This window comes from Podarcis raffonei, chromosome 6, assembly GCF_027172205.1.
Source record: "Podarcis raffonei isolate rPodRaf1 chromosome 6, rPodRaf1.pri, whole genome shotgun sequence".
Classification (NCBI taxonomy): Eukaryota; Metazoa; Chordata; class Lepidosauria; order Squamata; family Lacertidae; genus Podarcis; species Podarcis raffonei.
Window position 1 is genome coordinate 68,868,549 of NC_070607.1, and position 16,192 is coordinate 68,884,740.

General features: G+C 40.2%; 1 protein-coding gene across 7 annotated transcripts in view; it reads right to left on the reverse strand.

The window, feature by feature from the left end:
• Positions 1-16,192, reverse strand: part of RBM39 (RNA binding motif protein 39) — a 32,239-nt gene that overhangs the window by 2,636 nt on the left and 13,411 nt on the right. For 6 of the 7 annotated variants that reach the window (XM_053393836.1, XM_053393841.1, XM_053393838.1 and 3 more), the window contains 12 exons: positions 13,625-13,819; positions 12,907-12,972; positions 12,763-12,816; positions 10,375-10,492; positions 7,881-8,033; positions 6,820-6,957; positions 6,056-6,121; positions 4,792-4,996; positions 4,061-4,138; positions 2,877-2,909; positions 1,187-1,262; positions 974-1,079 (listed from right to left, as the gene is read on the reverse strand). In XM_053393836.1, the coding sequence (XP_053249811.1) occupies positions 974-1,079; positions 1,187-1,262; positions 2,877-2,909; positions 4,061-4,138; positions 4,792-4,996; positions 6,056-6,121; positions 6,820-6,957; positions 7,881-8,033; positions 10,375-10,492; positions 12,763-12,816; positions 12,907-12,972; positions 13,625-13,819 (1,288 nt within the window). Of the gene's footprint in view, positions 1-973; positions 1,080-1,186; positions 1,263-2,876; positions 2,910-4,060; positions 4,139-4,791; positions 4,997-6,055; positions 6,122-6,819; positions 6,958-7,880; positions 8,034-10,374; positions 10,493-10,960; positions 11,016-12,762; positions 12,817-12,906; positions 12,973-13,624; positions 13,820-16,192 lie in introns of those variants that run through there. The other variant, XM_053393842.1, reaches the window with a different exon arrangement.

Genomic DNA, 16,192 nt, shown 5'->3' on the forward strand with positions numbered 1-16,192 from the left:
GAAGGCTTGAAAGACTGTGGCATGGTCCAGTTTCATCAGGAATGGTTGTATCTGGCATATCAGTCAAAGGTGAGCACATAGCCACCTGTGCATATGAAAGCAGAACTAGATCAAGGAGCACTCCTACATGATTTTGTAGGGCAGAGATGGGGAATCTGTGGTATTTCAGTTGCTTCTGGACTACAATTCCCATCATCTCTGACCACTAGCCATGTTGGCTGAGGTAGGTTGGGAGTTCAAGAACATCTGGAGTACTACAGGTTCCCCATCAAAGTTTTAGGTGCATGCAAATCTCATTTAGGTTTCAAAGTGTCATCTTTTTTCCTTTAACTGATATGGTCTATGGCAGAGCTTTCCAAACTGTGTCATGACATGTTAGTGTGTCAGCTGTGGTGTGGTGTGTCACATGAACACTCCCCACGCTCCTCCCAGGGTTGGAAAGGGGCTAGTCTAACCTCCGGTTTGCTAGTAAAACTGAATTACTGTGTCCATGCAGCACTTACTGAACCTATATTCTTTGCAGCCAGTGATTCAGGATTCATAAACATGTATTTTAACCTTGCAATGATGTAAATAGTAATTGAATCAATGTCTGTACAGTGGTACCTCGGGTTACATATGCTTCAGGTTACGTACGCTTCAGGTTACAGACTCCGCTAACCCAGAAATAGTACCTCGGGTTAAGAACTTTGCTTCAGGATGAGAACAGAAATTGTGCTCTGGACCTCCAGAACGAATTAAGTACTTAATCTGAGGTACCACTGTATAGACATTTTGTTCACTTGACAACTGAGTAACAGAGTTTTCTGGCATCACACAGAGAATACTTTAGTCTGGTCTGTTTGTAGAACATAAAATGCTCCCAAAGTACTTGACCATACTATTAGTAGTACAGTGGTGTATAGCCACATCTTGTAGAAGTATAGGAACAGATAGAAGTTACCACCTTTGGGTACTGATTTAATCAACATACCTGAGCTGAATTTTTGTCTACATAAATATGGACAACGCCTCCATGTTTGTTACACTCCTCAATCACATCATCCTTAATTTCTGTATCCCAGCCAGCGTCTTCTTCACTGAAGAGTAAGACAATACACAAATTAATTATTCTTCATACGTATACTGAAAATAAGAGAAATAAAACAGATTTTACAAAAAGAGAGAGAGAGATAGATTAACTTACGTTTGAGGATTAAACATATTGGAGAGCTGGAAGCACTGTGTTGCAAGTGGTTGTACAGAAGCAGCTGCAGCCAACACTGGAGAGGAAAGTGTAGAGTAAGTTTCTCCTTATTTTAAGAAGCACAAAATTCAGGGTGGGATACATCCAAAAGCCCTGTCAGCAGAAGCCCTGTGCGTAACAGACTTTCTTCATTTCTTTCCCTCCCCTGCAATTGGCTGTGAGAGGCATGCCAGCGGAGGCAGATTGGTCCCCCTGGCAAGCTGATACACTTGCACAGGCAGAACGTTTGTAATATCACAATGCCGAATTCCACCCTCAGATTACAACTAAGACTTTAAAAGTATCAGAGCAAACTCTATTGAAAATTTATAATACGACGTTACAAAATAGAAAACCAAGGTTTACAAAATATGATTCTGTTGCAAGAATACAGTTCCTAATAAGCAGTCTTCCACATTCAAATTTTTAAAAACTGGAGTTCTAGTTCAAAGGCTTTAATATGGGCAAGGAGGTCAGGAGATATATTTTGCATTCAATTTGTTGAGCACTGTGCTAACAAGTAAACTGACTGCATTATGTCCCTGTCAAGAAGCACCAAGTAACTTGAACAGTGATCTGAATTCACGGGTTGTAATAAACTAAGTCCTACTTAGAGCAGAGGTGCCAAAGTTAATGAACCTAATTTTAACATGCCTTATTAACTTGAATAGGCCTACTCCCACCCCCATTTCTGAGGACAAGATACTGTCTGAAACATACAGGGAGGAATTCAACATTGTGCTAAGCAGATTGCTCTGTTGGAATTTCTGATGCAATGATCTCTCTTTTTCTCCCCCTGTGCACTGTTTCCAGGGTGTTCCCTGCCCCTCAACCAATTTAGGAGAAGGATAAGTTCTTGCAAAGGCATCCATTGGCAGGGCTTGTTATTTGAATATTGCACATACATTTTGCTTTACTAAAGTCGTAAATAATGCCCTGGGGGGTGTCAAAGGGGCTCCAATAAAACAACATATGGCTCCTTTAACTAGGGAGACTGTCAACTGTTTATTTCTTCCTTCATCTTGCACCAGACAAATAAGTTTGCATAAATGTCCTTAGATCAAAAGAGCCTATGCTTTACAAAATTAAGATCCAACTCAGAAATGGCCCTGGAGCAAGTAGAGTACAACTGAGTGGACTGCCTGAGAACAATAAGACTACACCCAAAATCCCAATAGTGTATGTATAGGTTTTTGAGTGTCAGCACGTCCACACCAGAATTGGTGAAAAATGAAATTCTTTCAGAAGAGGAACTGGAAAATAGAAATAAACCTTTTCTATCTGACCCAGTGCTTTATTATTTACTTAAACAAAAGACAACAGCTCAAATGTCATCTTCATACTGGATCCACTAATATCACCTTATCTTAACTAGGTGAGCATCCATTTCTCCTTGCTACCAAGTTCTGTAGCCAAGTATGATAGGCTGAATGCAGTGGAAGTTTTCTCCTGTGTCCAAGGCTTGGACAGGGAAAGAAACAGGATAAATTCATGCTGTATCTTTTCTTATCCAAACTCTTGGGAACTGTCTAAAGCTTCTGAGAGTTCCTCTCGCAAGTAGTAAGGAGCACTTGTCCTTGCTCTCAGGCAGGTGGAATTGTAAATGCCTGTCTTTCTAGCAATACACAACTCTATTCAAAATCAGTCTCACCTTCACTCTGCTGTGAAAGTCGTGTCTGTAAATCTAAAGAAAAATATTGCAGAGAACATTTCAATATAATATTTGGAATGCAAATTTCTCTCTCACACCCCTTAATGCTCTAAAGAGTACCAACCATTCCTCTAAGAAAATTTGTCACTGTGTATTGCATAAGCTAGCAGACAAGAAGCAATAAAAGAAAGTGGTCATATGAAAATTTCACAAGCAATTCAAGACTGGTTATGCGAAATGTGTCCTGTATATCCTGCCTATTCTGGACACGATTATATGTACTCTCTCTGAAAGAACAGGTTCATAATTCAGGGGTTCTCTGTCACTTTAGGCTCAGGTAGACTCAGTGACCAGGAGTGCCTTTTACAAGTTATGGTTATCAACTATGGCTGTTCTTGGACAGGGATAGCCTGATCACTAGTAGCCTCAAAACTCATTACTACAATGTGCTCTATGTGGGGCTATAATTGGGCAGGGTATGTATGTATAAATAAATTATTATTATTATTATTACTACTACTACTACTACCATCATCATCATCATCAGTCTAGAAGCTCCAGCAGGTGCTAAATCCTGTGGCTAGAATGCTAGTAGGGACAGATTATCATCAGCACATAAATCTGGCACTTCAAAGCTCACACTGGCTGTCCATGTTACTAGGCCAAGTTCAAGGTTCTTGTATAATTTACAAAGCCCTTAACATTCTGAGCCCAGGATACCTTATATCCCTGCTTGATCTCTGAAATCTTCAGAGTAATCTGTTTTAGTGGTCTCCCATGGCTCAGATACGCAGTTCATATCCCCCTGGAGCTGCACATTCAGTACTGTGGGCCTGATTCTGTAGAACTCCCTCACAACTGATATTATACAGGGCCCTCTGATGGTTGAACTTCAGGTGCCTGAAAACCTTTCTATTTCAGCAGGCATTTAAATACATTCTGTTTTTATGATTAATTTTATTTCCTGAATAAGATTTTATTCACTGTTACTTTTGTAATCTGTTTGTACCCCGCTTAGCAATTTCTGTGACTAAGTGGTATGTAATTGAAATAAATTAAATAAAGTGATACAGAAAATTGCTGTGGTTGTGCAAATCAGCTAACATATCATAATCAACAGGTGAGTAAGTTATCTTCCTTAAGAATAACTTCCAGAATACAGTATTTAGAAAAAACAATTTTACCTGCTACAGCGCTAAATGCTAATGATCCACTCATCTGCAGAGCTTGCTGTGCAGCTGGAGGAATTTGCAAGCCAGTACCTGGAATAGAAAGCCATTAATCTATCTTGTGCTAGAGGCTCTACATTTAACTAGGATACTAAAATTATGAAAAATTGTTTTGTGCTACAAGTACAAACCAGAATGAGCCCAATCAAAGTTACTAGCTTTACAGTTATCCCTTCCCACTTCTACAAGGTTTGGGAAGACTTCTGCTGTGTTTAATTTCCAGACAGCACAGTTTAATAACAAACTCTGATTAGTTAAAGCCAGTGTCATTACCCATGGTTTAAAGTTTACTAACTTTGAAGCTTACAAGTTTATTTTAAACCTTGATTCTGATTAGCACCTCATCACAAGCTAGGATTCACAAAACTCAAAGAAAGTGCAGCAGGCATTTATTTCCCAGCTGCACAGAAGGAGGAAAGAGAAATAGGAAGTGCAGCTTTAGGTTTGTTCACCTCATGCCCATAGTACTAAATCATGGTTTTATCACTGTATGCAAACCAGCTTAAAGTCTTGGGAATCAATGTAGCCAAACTAGAAGGTCTACAACATGGAGATGACTATGTCCCACTTAGCTAGAAAAACTTGGCAGTGAGCTTTCCTTTAGACTGAAATAATATAGTAGTATGCTAAAAAAATACGTTAGAAGAAAATACCATATGTACTATGCTTTTTACAAATGTACTTACCCTCAGCAAGTCTTGCCATCAACTGAAGACGGCCAGTTGTTCCCAAGTCAATTCCAGTCCTTTCCAGTTCATCACTGTCCAAAAACGAGCTAGCACTGGATGCATCTGTACGTTCAGTTACATGACCTACTTTCATTGGCCTGCCAGCTAGTTCAAACCCATTTAGTTGTTCCAAGGCCTTTTTAGCACACTCAGAGTCTGAAAACTAAACAAATTAATCTATGGTCATTTAAAATACAGTTGTTAGCAGACTTTTATTTCAGCATTTATTTATTTATTTAAAAAATGAAACTATTAAGTTTCAGTCATCAAGCTAATACTAGAACCCTTCAAATAACTGGTTTAGTGTGACAGAAGCCACAATGTATTTGATTTTTTTGCTATAAAACCGATAGGTACAGACATTTACATGGGAGCCCAAACTAACTACCAGGCAATGCAAACCATGGCATACTTCCACCGGGTTTAAGGGGTTGTAGAGTTTGTCAACTTGATGTTTGCATTTAGTAATTTTATGTAACTTGAGAAGTTGCACACTTGTCTATGGACAATTTTGCCTTCATCCTTTCATTTTCAATTTGCTTTTATCAACAAAGCAACATACAGTCGTACCTTGGAAGTCGAACGAAATCCGTTCCGGAAGTCCGTTCAACTTCCAAAACGTTCTGAAACCAAAGCTGCAGAAGCCCCATTGGGCATTCGGGTTTCAAAGAATATTTGCAAACCAGAATACTCACTTACGGGTTTGCAGCATTTGGGAGCCAAAACGTCCAAGTACCAAGGCATTCAGGATCCATGATATGACTGTACTCTACTGAATGCTATTATCTGGTAGTGAAGCAGCCATCTTCATTTAGCACACTCCAACTTGAAGTCCAGTACAATAGCAGTGGTTGCTCATGTTTAATAAAAACTGGAATTATTCTACCATTGTGAACATGCCCAAAACTTGGGGCTTAGTACCTAACTTTCAGAATTATTCATGTTTATGACTTAAACATGCCATGGTTTGCATTGCCTGGTAGTTAGTTTGGGCTCCCATGTAAATGTCTGTACCTATCGGTTTTATAGCAACTTCTTTCAGGGCACATTATAAAAGGTGTGGTACATATTGTAATTTTACACATGTAAACTAAAACTAAGTTAAGGATCACAAGTCTAAAAAAATCAGAACATCTTAAGATCTAAGAATTTTTACTTGGAAACAATATATTCAATTGACATCAGTAGAACCTGTTTGCCACAATAAACTTTATAAACTTACAGTAATAAATCCATATCCTTTGGAACGTCCAGTTTCACTGTCCATCATCAGCTGAATGCTTTCAATCTGCAAAGACCAGTACTAATTAGTATATAAGACCTACTGTCATCAATTTTTATTTTATAGAACAGGATGTAGAAGAAAACAAAGTCTGTTTGTCCAGGACCATAATGCAAATTGGAATATGCACAGAATGTTCTAATAGCTCCCCTGGATATTTGAAATCCTCAAGATTTGGATCGTGAAATCCTAAAGAATAGATGTGTCACACATAATACCAAATCATACTTTGGTGCTATGCCTAAGTGCTCCGTTCTCAGACCATCAACTGCAGTTACAACCAAACATTCCAATTGTGACATTGCCTGAAAACTGGGACTGTAAATTGGAGAGTGTGAGGAGGAAAGGGAGCACAAGATGTGATCCCATGGTGCAATACCACGGTTTGATGTTATCACAGTGTTGTTGAAAGCACAAACCAGAATAATATTGCAGGTAGACAGATGAAATATTATTTTAATTTTTACAATCTGCTATGAAAGCAGTCTACGCAACTTGGCATCCACTACTATAGAAGTGCAACTGTAAGTTACTCAATCAAGACTGGTCTTTAGGATCAAATGAATACATGTAGTTTTTATTTCTACTTGAACTAACATTTTTTAAAATCAGAGAAAGGAAGTTGGCCAATTAAACCTTTCAGGAATTCATTATTCTGTCACTACTACTAGGTGCAGTTGTCCCCAATGAACTAAAAAACTTACCCGCCCAAAAGGTTCAAAGATTCCACGAAGCATATCTTCAGTTATATTGAAGTGTAATGATCCCACATACAGTCTCATGGGGCCTGCGCTTCCTTTTTGTAGGTTATTAGCCATTGCTGCTGCTCTGTTTTTCTCTGCCTAGAAAAGTTATCCCAAATAGAAACAATACACATTACTAAATAAAGTTTAACAGTTAACTGTCCTACATTTAACTGAGGAATGCTTCAGACTGTATTCAAAACTGGGTGGGTGTGGGAGGGAGAGGGAGAGGGAGAGGGAGAAGGAGAGAGAAGTACACTACAGAGTAGGTCAAGTTCAAAAATTGTATTCTTACATTAAGCAAAAAAACAAAGCATGCATATTAGCAGAAGCCCACCAACTCACTGTATGTTTAGTGCACTCAAAAATAAATACTAAAAAAAAGGGGGGGGCGTCCAATTATTCAAGACTAGGAGTTTGCTGTCATCACCAGTATTTTTAGTGCCAAACAAGTTTTAACTAAGCATTCACCATCTTAAAAATGCAACTGTTGATAAATTAGAAGTGATTTCCACCTTTTGGTCTACTATCAAGTACTGTTTATCGTAAGTAACTAGGCACAAGCGTTAAAAAATATACTATTATTATTAACAATAATATTCAAGTAGATGGCATTTAAATTTGCAAATAGGCATGCTAGTTTATTCTAATAAACTTTTTTATCTGCCATCTCTGTCTCTTAGCTGTTATCAATCATTGTTTGGTCAAACTACTTTTGAAAAGTCCCCTAATCTTCAACAGCACTTTGAGGTATGGCACAGGTTGACAAACTCAAACAAGTGAAGTAAAAAATATACTGGACATATTCAAGCTCCTTGTATAACCCTAAATGACACTTCAGATCTATCCAGAGTTGAGAATAGAATGTAAGGACTTGATCACAAGTGACTCAATAGAATTGTAGAGTTGCAAGGGACCCGGAGGGTCATCTACTCCACCCCCTGCAATGCAAGAATAAAGTGCACATGAAGTAAGATTTACTGATCATAAAGGAGCTAGAACAGAAATTAGTATCAACTTACTTGAGATGCTTGTACAATAATTGGTACCCCCAAAACTCGTTGTCCTGTTAATCCAATTGCCAAAGGTACTGAACTAACGTCAACAAATTCCACATAAGCAATTCCCTTGGAACGTCTGGAGTTTCTGTCTGAAATCATGCGTACATCACGGACCTAGAAAGATGGGAAAAGTTAAAACTTGTTTTACCTATTTGAAAAGTTTAATCTGCATTTCCTACAGGGTGCCTTCAAATTAAAAATTATGTTTGAAACAAAATTGAATCATTTTTCAATCCTCTCTCATGCCTGCAGATAAACTTGTGAAAACATACAAGCAGTGCCATTTTTCAGTATTCAAGGAATGGTGCTTCAGCGCCCTAACAGCTACCCTACTGTCCCTCAAAGACTTTCAATTGTTCCTTCAAATAATTAGCCAAGTATTTTCCAAATTTTGCTACAATGTTACCATCTTATTTTGAAAGCAAGACACAAAACAGGGACATACTGAGGAAGCCAGCTTGCCTTCATTCCTGACACCCGCTCTGCACTGCGCTCGGGAGGGTGTGTGTTAGAGCACCGGGAGGGGGGTGAGGGGGACACAGTGCCCTGAGGGAGGGCTGGTGCCTATGTGTGTGTGGGGGGGGGTGTTCCCGCAGGGTACTAACTTAGGGATGGGGCATGACTGGACTCGAAACAAAAAGATGCAGAAGGAGAAAGACTGAGGTGGAGGGAAAGAGTGAGGATGCCATGGGGGGGGGAGGGAGGCAGGGAAGGAGAATTGCAGAGCAAGGAAGAAGCTACTCAGAAGAGTTAACAGAGAGAGAGAGAGAGAGAGAGAGAGAGAGAGAGGGAGGGAGAGAAGCTGGCTTCTCAGATCTGTGCAAACTAATATAAAAATATAGTTTGACTTTTCTCACTTGCTTAGTTACTTGTTCATCTAGTAACTATTGGGATCTATCATGATGATATCCAAACACAACTACTGTATCTGTGAAATAAAGATCCCTTTATCACTCTCTCTATTTTAAACGACTTTGGAGGGTAGTAGATCGCCGCCAGTTTTGATACTTGTTGGTAGATTGCAACCTACTTGAGGTTGGACATGCCTGTTCTAGACAATCTGGTGTAGTAACAACTGTGAAACTTTCAGAGTCAAAAGTGTTAGCATCTTACACCATCAGAAAAGCAAGCAAATTATGGATGGATCCTGAGATTCTGTTTTTGCCAAATCCCCTCTCCCCACACCCCTGAAAGTCTACTCCAGAGGGGAAGAGAGGGAAATCAACAAAACTGCCTTTCCCCCTGACGTTAGATGGAGGCTGCACAGAATGGCACCTTAGGATCCAATCACATTTTTTTGCCAACACGCACAAGTTACTTACTTTCTCCTGTTTCCAAAGTGTTGCAAAAATAATGGAACAGGACAATCCTACTGTAACTTGGTTTTGTGTATGTCAGACATGTCCAATCAGTCAACCGCAATCAACCAATAGATCACAGGAGTGATCCTAGTCGATCGTGGGATTAAAGAAAGTGGGCAAGGAATGTTGCCGCCCCTTCCCCTGGCTCCTGCCGCAGCTGCAGGGAAGGCAAGCACAAGGAATGTTGCCCAGCTCAACCTTCCCGCCAGCAGCAGGACCCAGCGCCAGGGGGAGGGACATTCCTTGCCTGCTCACTTACTGTCCAGCCCGGTTGCAGGGGCGGCCCCATGGGTCCCTCCACCGCTGGGAAGGCAGGGTTGGGCGATATTCCTTGCGCTTGCTGCCCGGCCTTCACTGCTGCAGCAGCGGCCCTGGGTCCCTCCACTGCCGCCGGGAAGGCCAGGCCGGGCAGCAAGTGCAAGGAATGTCACCCAGCCTAGCCGTCACTGCTGCAGTGGTGGCCCTGACACTGGGTCCCCCTGCCGCCGCAGGGAAGACCAGGACAGGTGGAAAGAACAAGGAATGTCGCCTGGCCCAGTCTTCCCGGATGTGGGGGTAAAGGGGGGGGGCAGGCACGATCGGGATGCACGTCAGCTATGCGGCTACCTTTGATGGGGGGAGAGAAAGGGCTGCGGGGGGGGGGTGGAGAGCTGGTTAAGTGGAGGGAGAGGGGCTGGTTGGGGGTGGGAAGAGAGAGAACTTTTGCCTCCCTTTCCTTCCCACCCCCACTTAAACTCCCCCCTCCCGCATCCACTTAGCTACCTCCTTCCACACACGCACCCCACACATGTACCTCGTCCCTCCAAAGACAATGGGTAGATCACTGCCTGCATTTTAAACTGGGAATAGATCGCAGTCTCTTGTGAGTTGGTCGTGCCTGGTCTATGTTATTTTAGCTAGCAAGTCCTCATATGGAAGCTTCTTTAGATTTAGGCTAAAAATTCAGCAGCTCAATCTTGCAAATCATCCCAAATACACCACTGTATCTTAAATGGAATTTAATATACAGAAAGTTTGAAAAAATTCTGCTCAGTTATTCTGCTTTAAAAATATTAGGATGACACCAGAAGAAATTTGAGTTATTGACGCCTCACCTTTCCTACAGTAGAGAAAAACTCTTCCAAATCTCTTGGCCTAATTCTTGCAGCAAGCTGCATACAGAATACTGTTCGAGCATCTCTCTCCTCTGGAGTTAGATTATCAATAGGTTCTCTGAAAATAATAGATAAACCATGGTCAGTAATTTTCAATTTTAAAAGCTAATTTGAACAAATTTGTTCTGATATTCATTAAATCCATTTACACTCAGACACAGATGGAGGTTTAACATTCAAATAGCACATGCTTCAAGTAAGGCAGACAGGTTCCCCTGTTTTTCAACTGCACCAGATATCTACAGTCCCCTTTAATGAGATGTGTCAATGTCTCAATATCTCAGAATTCATTATTTATAGTGCAAAAAAGGTATTGCCCTCAGAAAAGGGCTCTTTCCTGTGTAATGTATATTCCTACCCCAATATACAAGAATGTGTAACGCAGATGAAAAAGACAAAATAGGGTTGGGAGAAGGTGCTCGGGGTTAACAAAGGATGTTTTAGAGGTCTTGCACCCCGATTCTACAAGTATGCCTGGAAAAATCTGTTAATTTAATGGACATACTTCTAAGTACGTACACCTTACCTAATCCCAGCATTAGAAAGGAAATGCTTTTAACCTCAACGTACTTTAATAGTTGTGTATGTCTGAAATGAAAGAACGTATTCAGCCATTTTACAAATTTATGTCTTTCGATATTCTATCCATACAAAGGCAGTAATCAGTATAGCACTGGGCAGCAAGAGAAATGCAATGATGCATAGAAAAAATGAAGACATATGACTGTATTTATCAAGCTTAAGCAGAATAGCACTTTTTACACACAAAAATGCATTATCATATACTTTGCAACTGAAAGGCAGTATTACAAAATGTTTCAATCTCCCTCCAAACATTATTTACACCTTACCCTTGCAAAATGTCCACATTTTGCGGACTATGGCAAGAATGGGAGTAAGGTCTAAACCTAACAGCACTCTGTTTGCAAAGTGACCATGACTCCAGTTACAAGACTGCTAATCTATGCCTGACATTGTGATCACTCTTTAATTCAATCAATCCCCCTATTTTCAAAGCAAGTCCCCTATATGTGGATAGGCCAGACAAGAACACACAGGGGCCGAGATCTATACATGGGTGCCGCTAGCAAATTTTGGCAGGAGAGATGAATTAACAAGCTTAAGCTCACAGGAGCCCAAAGATAGTAGCTAGGATGAATGCAAGAAAACAGCCCAATGCTTGTTTTCTTTCAGCCTGGCCTGATGGGGAATGACCCTAATTGCCTGCCGCAAGTACTGAATTAAGCAGTGAAGGATGGCTTTTCAAAAAATGGAGGAGCAGGCAGCTGAGGCTAACATGACATTTGCCCATTGGGTCCATGAAACTGCGAGTTAAGAATAATCTCTGTAGGCCATAACTGCACCCCAAGCTCCTGCAGCTTAGCTGCCATTTGGGTCATCTTACCCAATGGTTCCATAGAGCCTAACGTAGGGAGACATTCCAGCGCCTCTACTCAGACCAGATAGTTCCTTCCTTCAGCAGAGGTTGTTCCCACAGACCTGAGACACATCAGTGTGGTATGGAGAACAGCTGAAAGGAGCACAATATCTCTTGCTGCTCCATCTGTGAAAATTTTACAATAATCTACTTATAGCTCGGGATACGGGTGGCGCTGTGGGTTAAACCACAGAGCCTAGGACTTGCCGATCAGAAGGTTGGCGGTTCGAATCCCCATGACGGGGTGAGCTCCCATTGCTCGGTCCCTGCTCCTGCCAACCTAGCAGTTCGAAAGCACATTAAAATAGGTACCGCTCCGGCGGGAAGGTAAATGGCGTTTCCGTGCGCTGCTCTGGTTCGCCAGAAGCGGCCTAGTCATGCTGGCCACATGACCCAGAAGCTGTACGCCGGCTCCCTCAGCCAATAAAGCGAGATGAGCGCCGCAACCCCGGAGTCAGCCACGACTGGACCTAATGGTCATGGGTCCCTTTACCTTTACTTATAGCTCATTCATGTCAAATGCATTAAGTCACCTTCACACAGAGGTGTATCACAGATGCCTTTCAAAGGACGTTCCTATTAATGGCCAGAGAAAGCAAAAGGTCGTACTACCAGCAATAAAAGAACATCAAATTCTGTAGTGCTACCAACATCCACAACACTTCAGAACTGCCACAATCAATCAAAATAGGTGCACTCTATGCTACTCATGCCAAATTAAAATACTAACAATAACCTTGGCTTGCAGAGGCAGCACACTAAACATGCACAGAGAGCATGTTCTGGAAGCTGAAAGGTGAGAATGAGATTTGCACAGAAAGCAACTGAGACACCTCATATAATATTCAACACTGCACAGTCAATTTAAACAGTAGTATTCAACTGCCTACCTCACAGGACTCTTGTCTTTTCTAAATGGACTTTTGCTCCTGGATCGTCGTCTACTGTGGAAAAAAGGATACAACCAATTATGAAGGTATTAAATACATCAAAATAGATAATTAAATAGTCACCATAAAATAAGAGAAGCAAACCTTATTTTAATGTTGTGAGGCAAGCCAATCTTTCCTCTGATGGCACTGTTAAATTTTGGACCAGAACTAGATTAAAAAAAAAAGACAATATATTACTAAGCAAGTTCATTATTGGCAGGAACAATCTTGAAAGAAACTAAATGCTAACTGGTGTTCACTTTACAAGCATATTTGAAAGCAAGTGGGATGCAGTAAGGCAGATATGTGAAGCATATCCAAAATTAACCTGAGATATCATTTTGACATTATGAGAAAGTCTGGGCTAGTTCTCAGATGATTTAGTGTGACATATATATGAACAAGAAGGCGCGCAAGCAAAGTCTCAGGCTTGCATGGTCTGTCTTATCCTCCCCCTGCAAGGACTTTTAGTTTCATGGACTTGGCATTATGTATGAACCAAATATTGTTATTCCACCATTACAGTGATTACCCACTCTGATACTGCAAAAGAAAATTGTGTCACTGCTACAGTCATACTGTGATTTCAGATCCCACATGATACTGGAAGCAGATTTCTCTTAAGTTGTCTGCTTAAAAGTATTTTGAAAAACCTAAGCCAAGGTACAGAAATGTATACATCTTAAAATTGAGGCTTATGCAGCTATATTAAAAGGTTAGTTTGCCTTTTTTTAAAAAATAAAACTTATACTTTTATTACATTTCCTGCTTATTCAGCAATGAAATAGTAGAACTAAAATGACAATTTTGTGCAACATACTAGGGGCTTCTGTAACGGCCTCTGAATCGCCGTTCTCTACTTCTTGAACGGCTGCGTCTCCGTTCTTTACTTCTACTGCGCTTCCTCTCCCGACTTTTGCTCTTCTTCCTCTCACGATCACGACTTCGTTTGCGCTCCTTACTTCTACTCCTCTTCCTGTCATGGCTACGACTTCTGCTCTTGCTCTTTTTTCTCCTGAACAGGACAAACAACACAAGTTTAGGTGTCTTTTTTTCCAAAAGCAGCAAATAATAAGATCCACTTAAAAGTTAGACTATGAATTGGGTAGGTAGGCAAGTTTTAAAAATCCCCATCAAGTAAGTTATGGCAACTGCAGCATGAATGCAAATTTTCTTTATAATGTACATTATTTTTTAAATAATGCAATCATTCTTTAATCAAATTACATAATTTATTTTAATTCTCTCTAAACCATTTATACAATAGTTAAAAGCAATGCACTGGGTATGTACAAGCCTTCAAGGTGACAGCACACATTCACAAGCATACCCTCAACCAGGATAAACATACGGGTACCTCACTCTTTAAAATATCTACCTCCCTCCTAGGAGGAGGAATATTTTATCAAACAGAAGACACAAAAATGTTTAAACTGCAGATAACTATACCTACCAAGTTCCTTTGGAGAAATGTCAGGTTCATAGTTGATTCTGAACTGTTCATTTAATGAGACTCTCTTTCCACTCTACTGCCTGCTCACGCTAGATATGTTCCAAATGGAGAAGGTCCCATTGGAGCAAGTAGCTTGGATCCCAGGTGCCCTTCTGCTAGCGGAAAGCCTCTTCCACTCACAGAAGGGCTGTTTCCGACCTAGCGGAAGAGCATTGCATGAGAAAAGCAACCCCAAATCCAAAGAATTGCTTCTGTTTGCATAAGCTATTTTCAAGACATTATTACGGCCCACTAGTTTATCCTACAGCTTCCTTATTCACTATTTCTCTCATACTGTAGACACAGTATGCTACCTTGTGCTGCTGGGCTTGTGAGAAATATTTTACCATCACTTGCAAGAAAATTCAAACAGCACTAATACATTGTCTTCTTCCCCTCATTTATCTGGATCCAAGTCAATGATTTAGCCCCTTAAGAGTTATATATTCTAAACCATTTGCTGCTTTTAACAGAAATGCAAAGTATTTTTAAGAGGGGGGAAACCTACAGAAGTAACATAGGGACCCAAAGACAGGTTCAAATGTAAGAACATATACATACTGCATTACCCCAAAAGACATAATTAGTCTATATTAGGGTTTCTCCATGCTTAAAAGCAGGGACAAATAATGTTTCCACTGTAAAGTACATGTCTCAGAACAGGAAGATATTATAAGAGCAGAACTGAGCTCACAATTCTTTCACATGAAAATTCATCCTTAATTCCCCTTAATTACTTTTTTCAGTAGCATAATATGGGGAGCCCTTTTGGTTTGCTGGTAAACAGTTGGAGTCAGAAACTGTTGCAGTTCTATTGCAAAAAATCCAGAGGTACTCCCTCCTGTGCCTCTGCTTTAAAGGATTTAGAGCATAAATGTTCACGAAACTCTATTTGTTGACCCTGGTTTATTAGAGTGGTGCATTTATTTTTTACTTAAGCTGTAATATCGTAACAAGAGTACTGAATTTCTTAAAAGTTGTTTAAGCTAACACCACCTGCCTATAATTTGCACTTTTCATTTCACATGGTTTATTGCATCCAGAGTATTCAACCTTGTCCAGGAGTAAGGTCACTAGCTAAACTGGACAACTGGAATTAAGTCAAGAGTTAAGATCTCACTCAGATTCTATTCTAAACAAAGAGATTGAACGAATTCATAGTACTATTTGAATCAGTTATGTTTCTACCCCGTACATAGGAAGACAAGTAGGTTATGAATCAGATAGCTTCAGTGAGCAAAAACCAGGGCCTTGGTTTGTAATCACAAGGAGGACCATTTGTTTCTACTGTGATTTGTTAATTAAAATTCAAGAAATCCATAGGCTAAATAATCAACTCAAACCTAAGGAGTTTACCTAGCATGATATTAGTGAGATATTATGGATGGTATTCCTCTTTGCAGTCAGATATCCTCAAGAAACATCCTTATAGAAAGCAATTCTTCTTTGATTCCCAGATGACTAAAACTGTCAATACAGGAATAACCAGATGAAATATTGCCAATATCCCCCTTCCCAAGGAAAATGTATAGATTTGAGACCTAATACCTAGGTAAGGAATTATTGCAACATGTACATTTTCATATACCTGGAACCTACAAGCCCAGTAACTTAAGGCTGCCTGATAGTTATGATATGTGGGGGGTTTTTCTAGTTCGCCTTTTCTTTTAAGCTGTAAGACTCTTGTATCAGTTATGTACCAAACAATAATGTGGCAAGTAAAACATTTATGGGAACTACAAGAATTTTCCTACTGCAGGAATAAAAAGAAATTCTGAGAAGATACTGAAGTTCAAACTTGGACCTCCAATTAATGTTCATATCATTATTATTAAATAACAAGTGTGACCAATTGTTTCTCCATTAAAATATAAAACATAGCATGTGAAATTTACC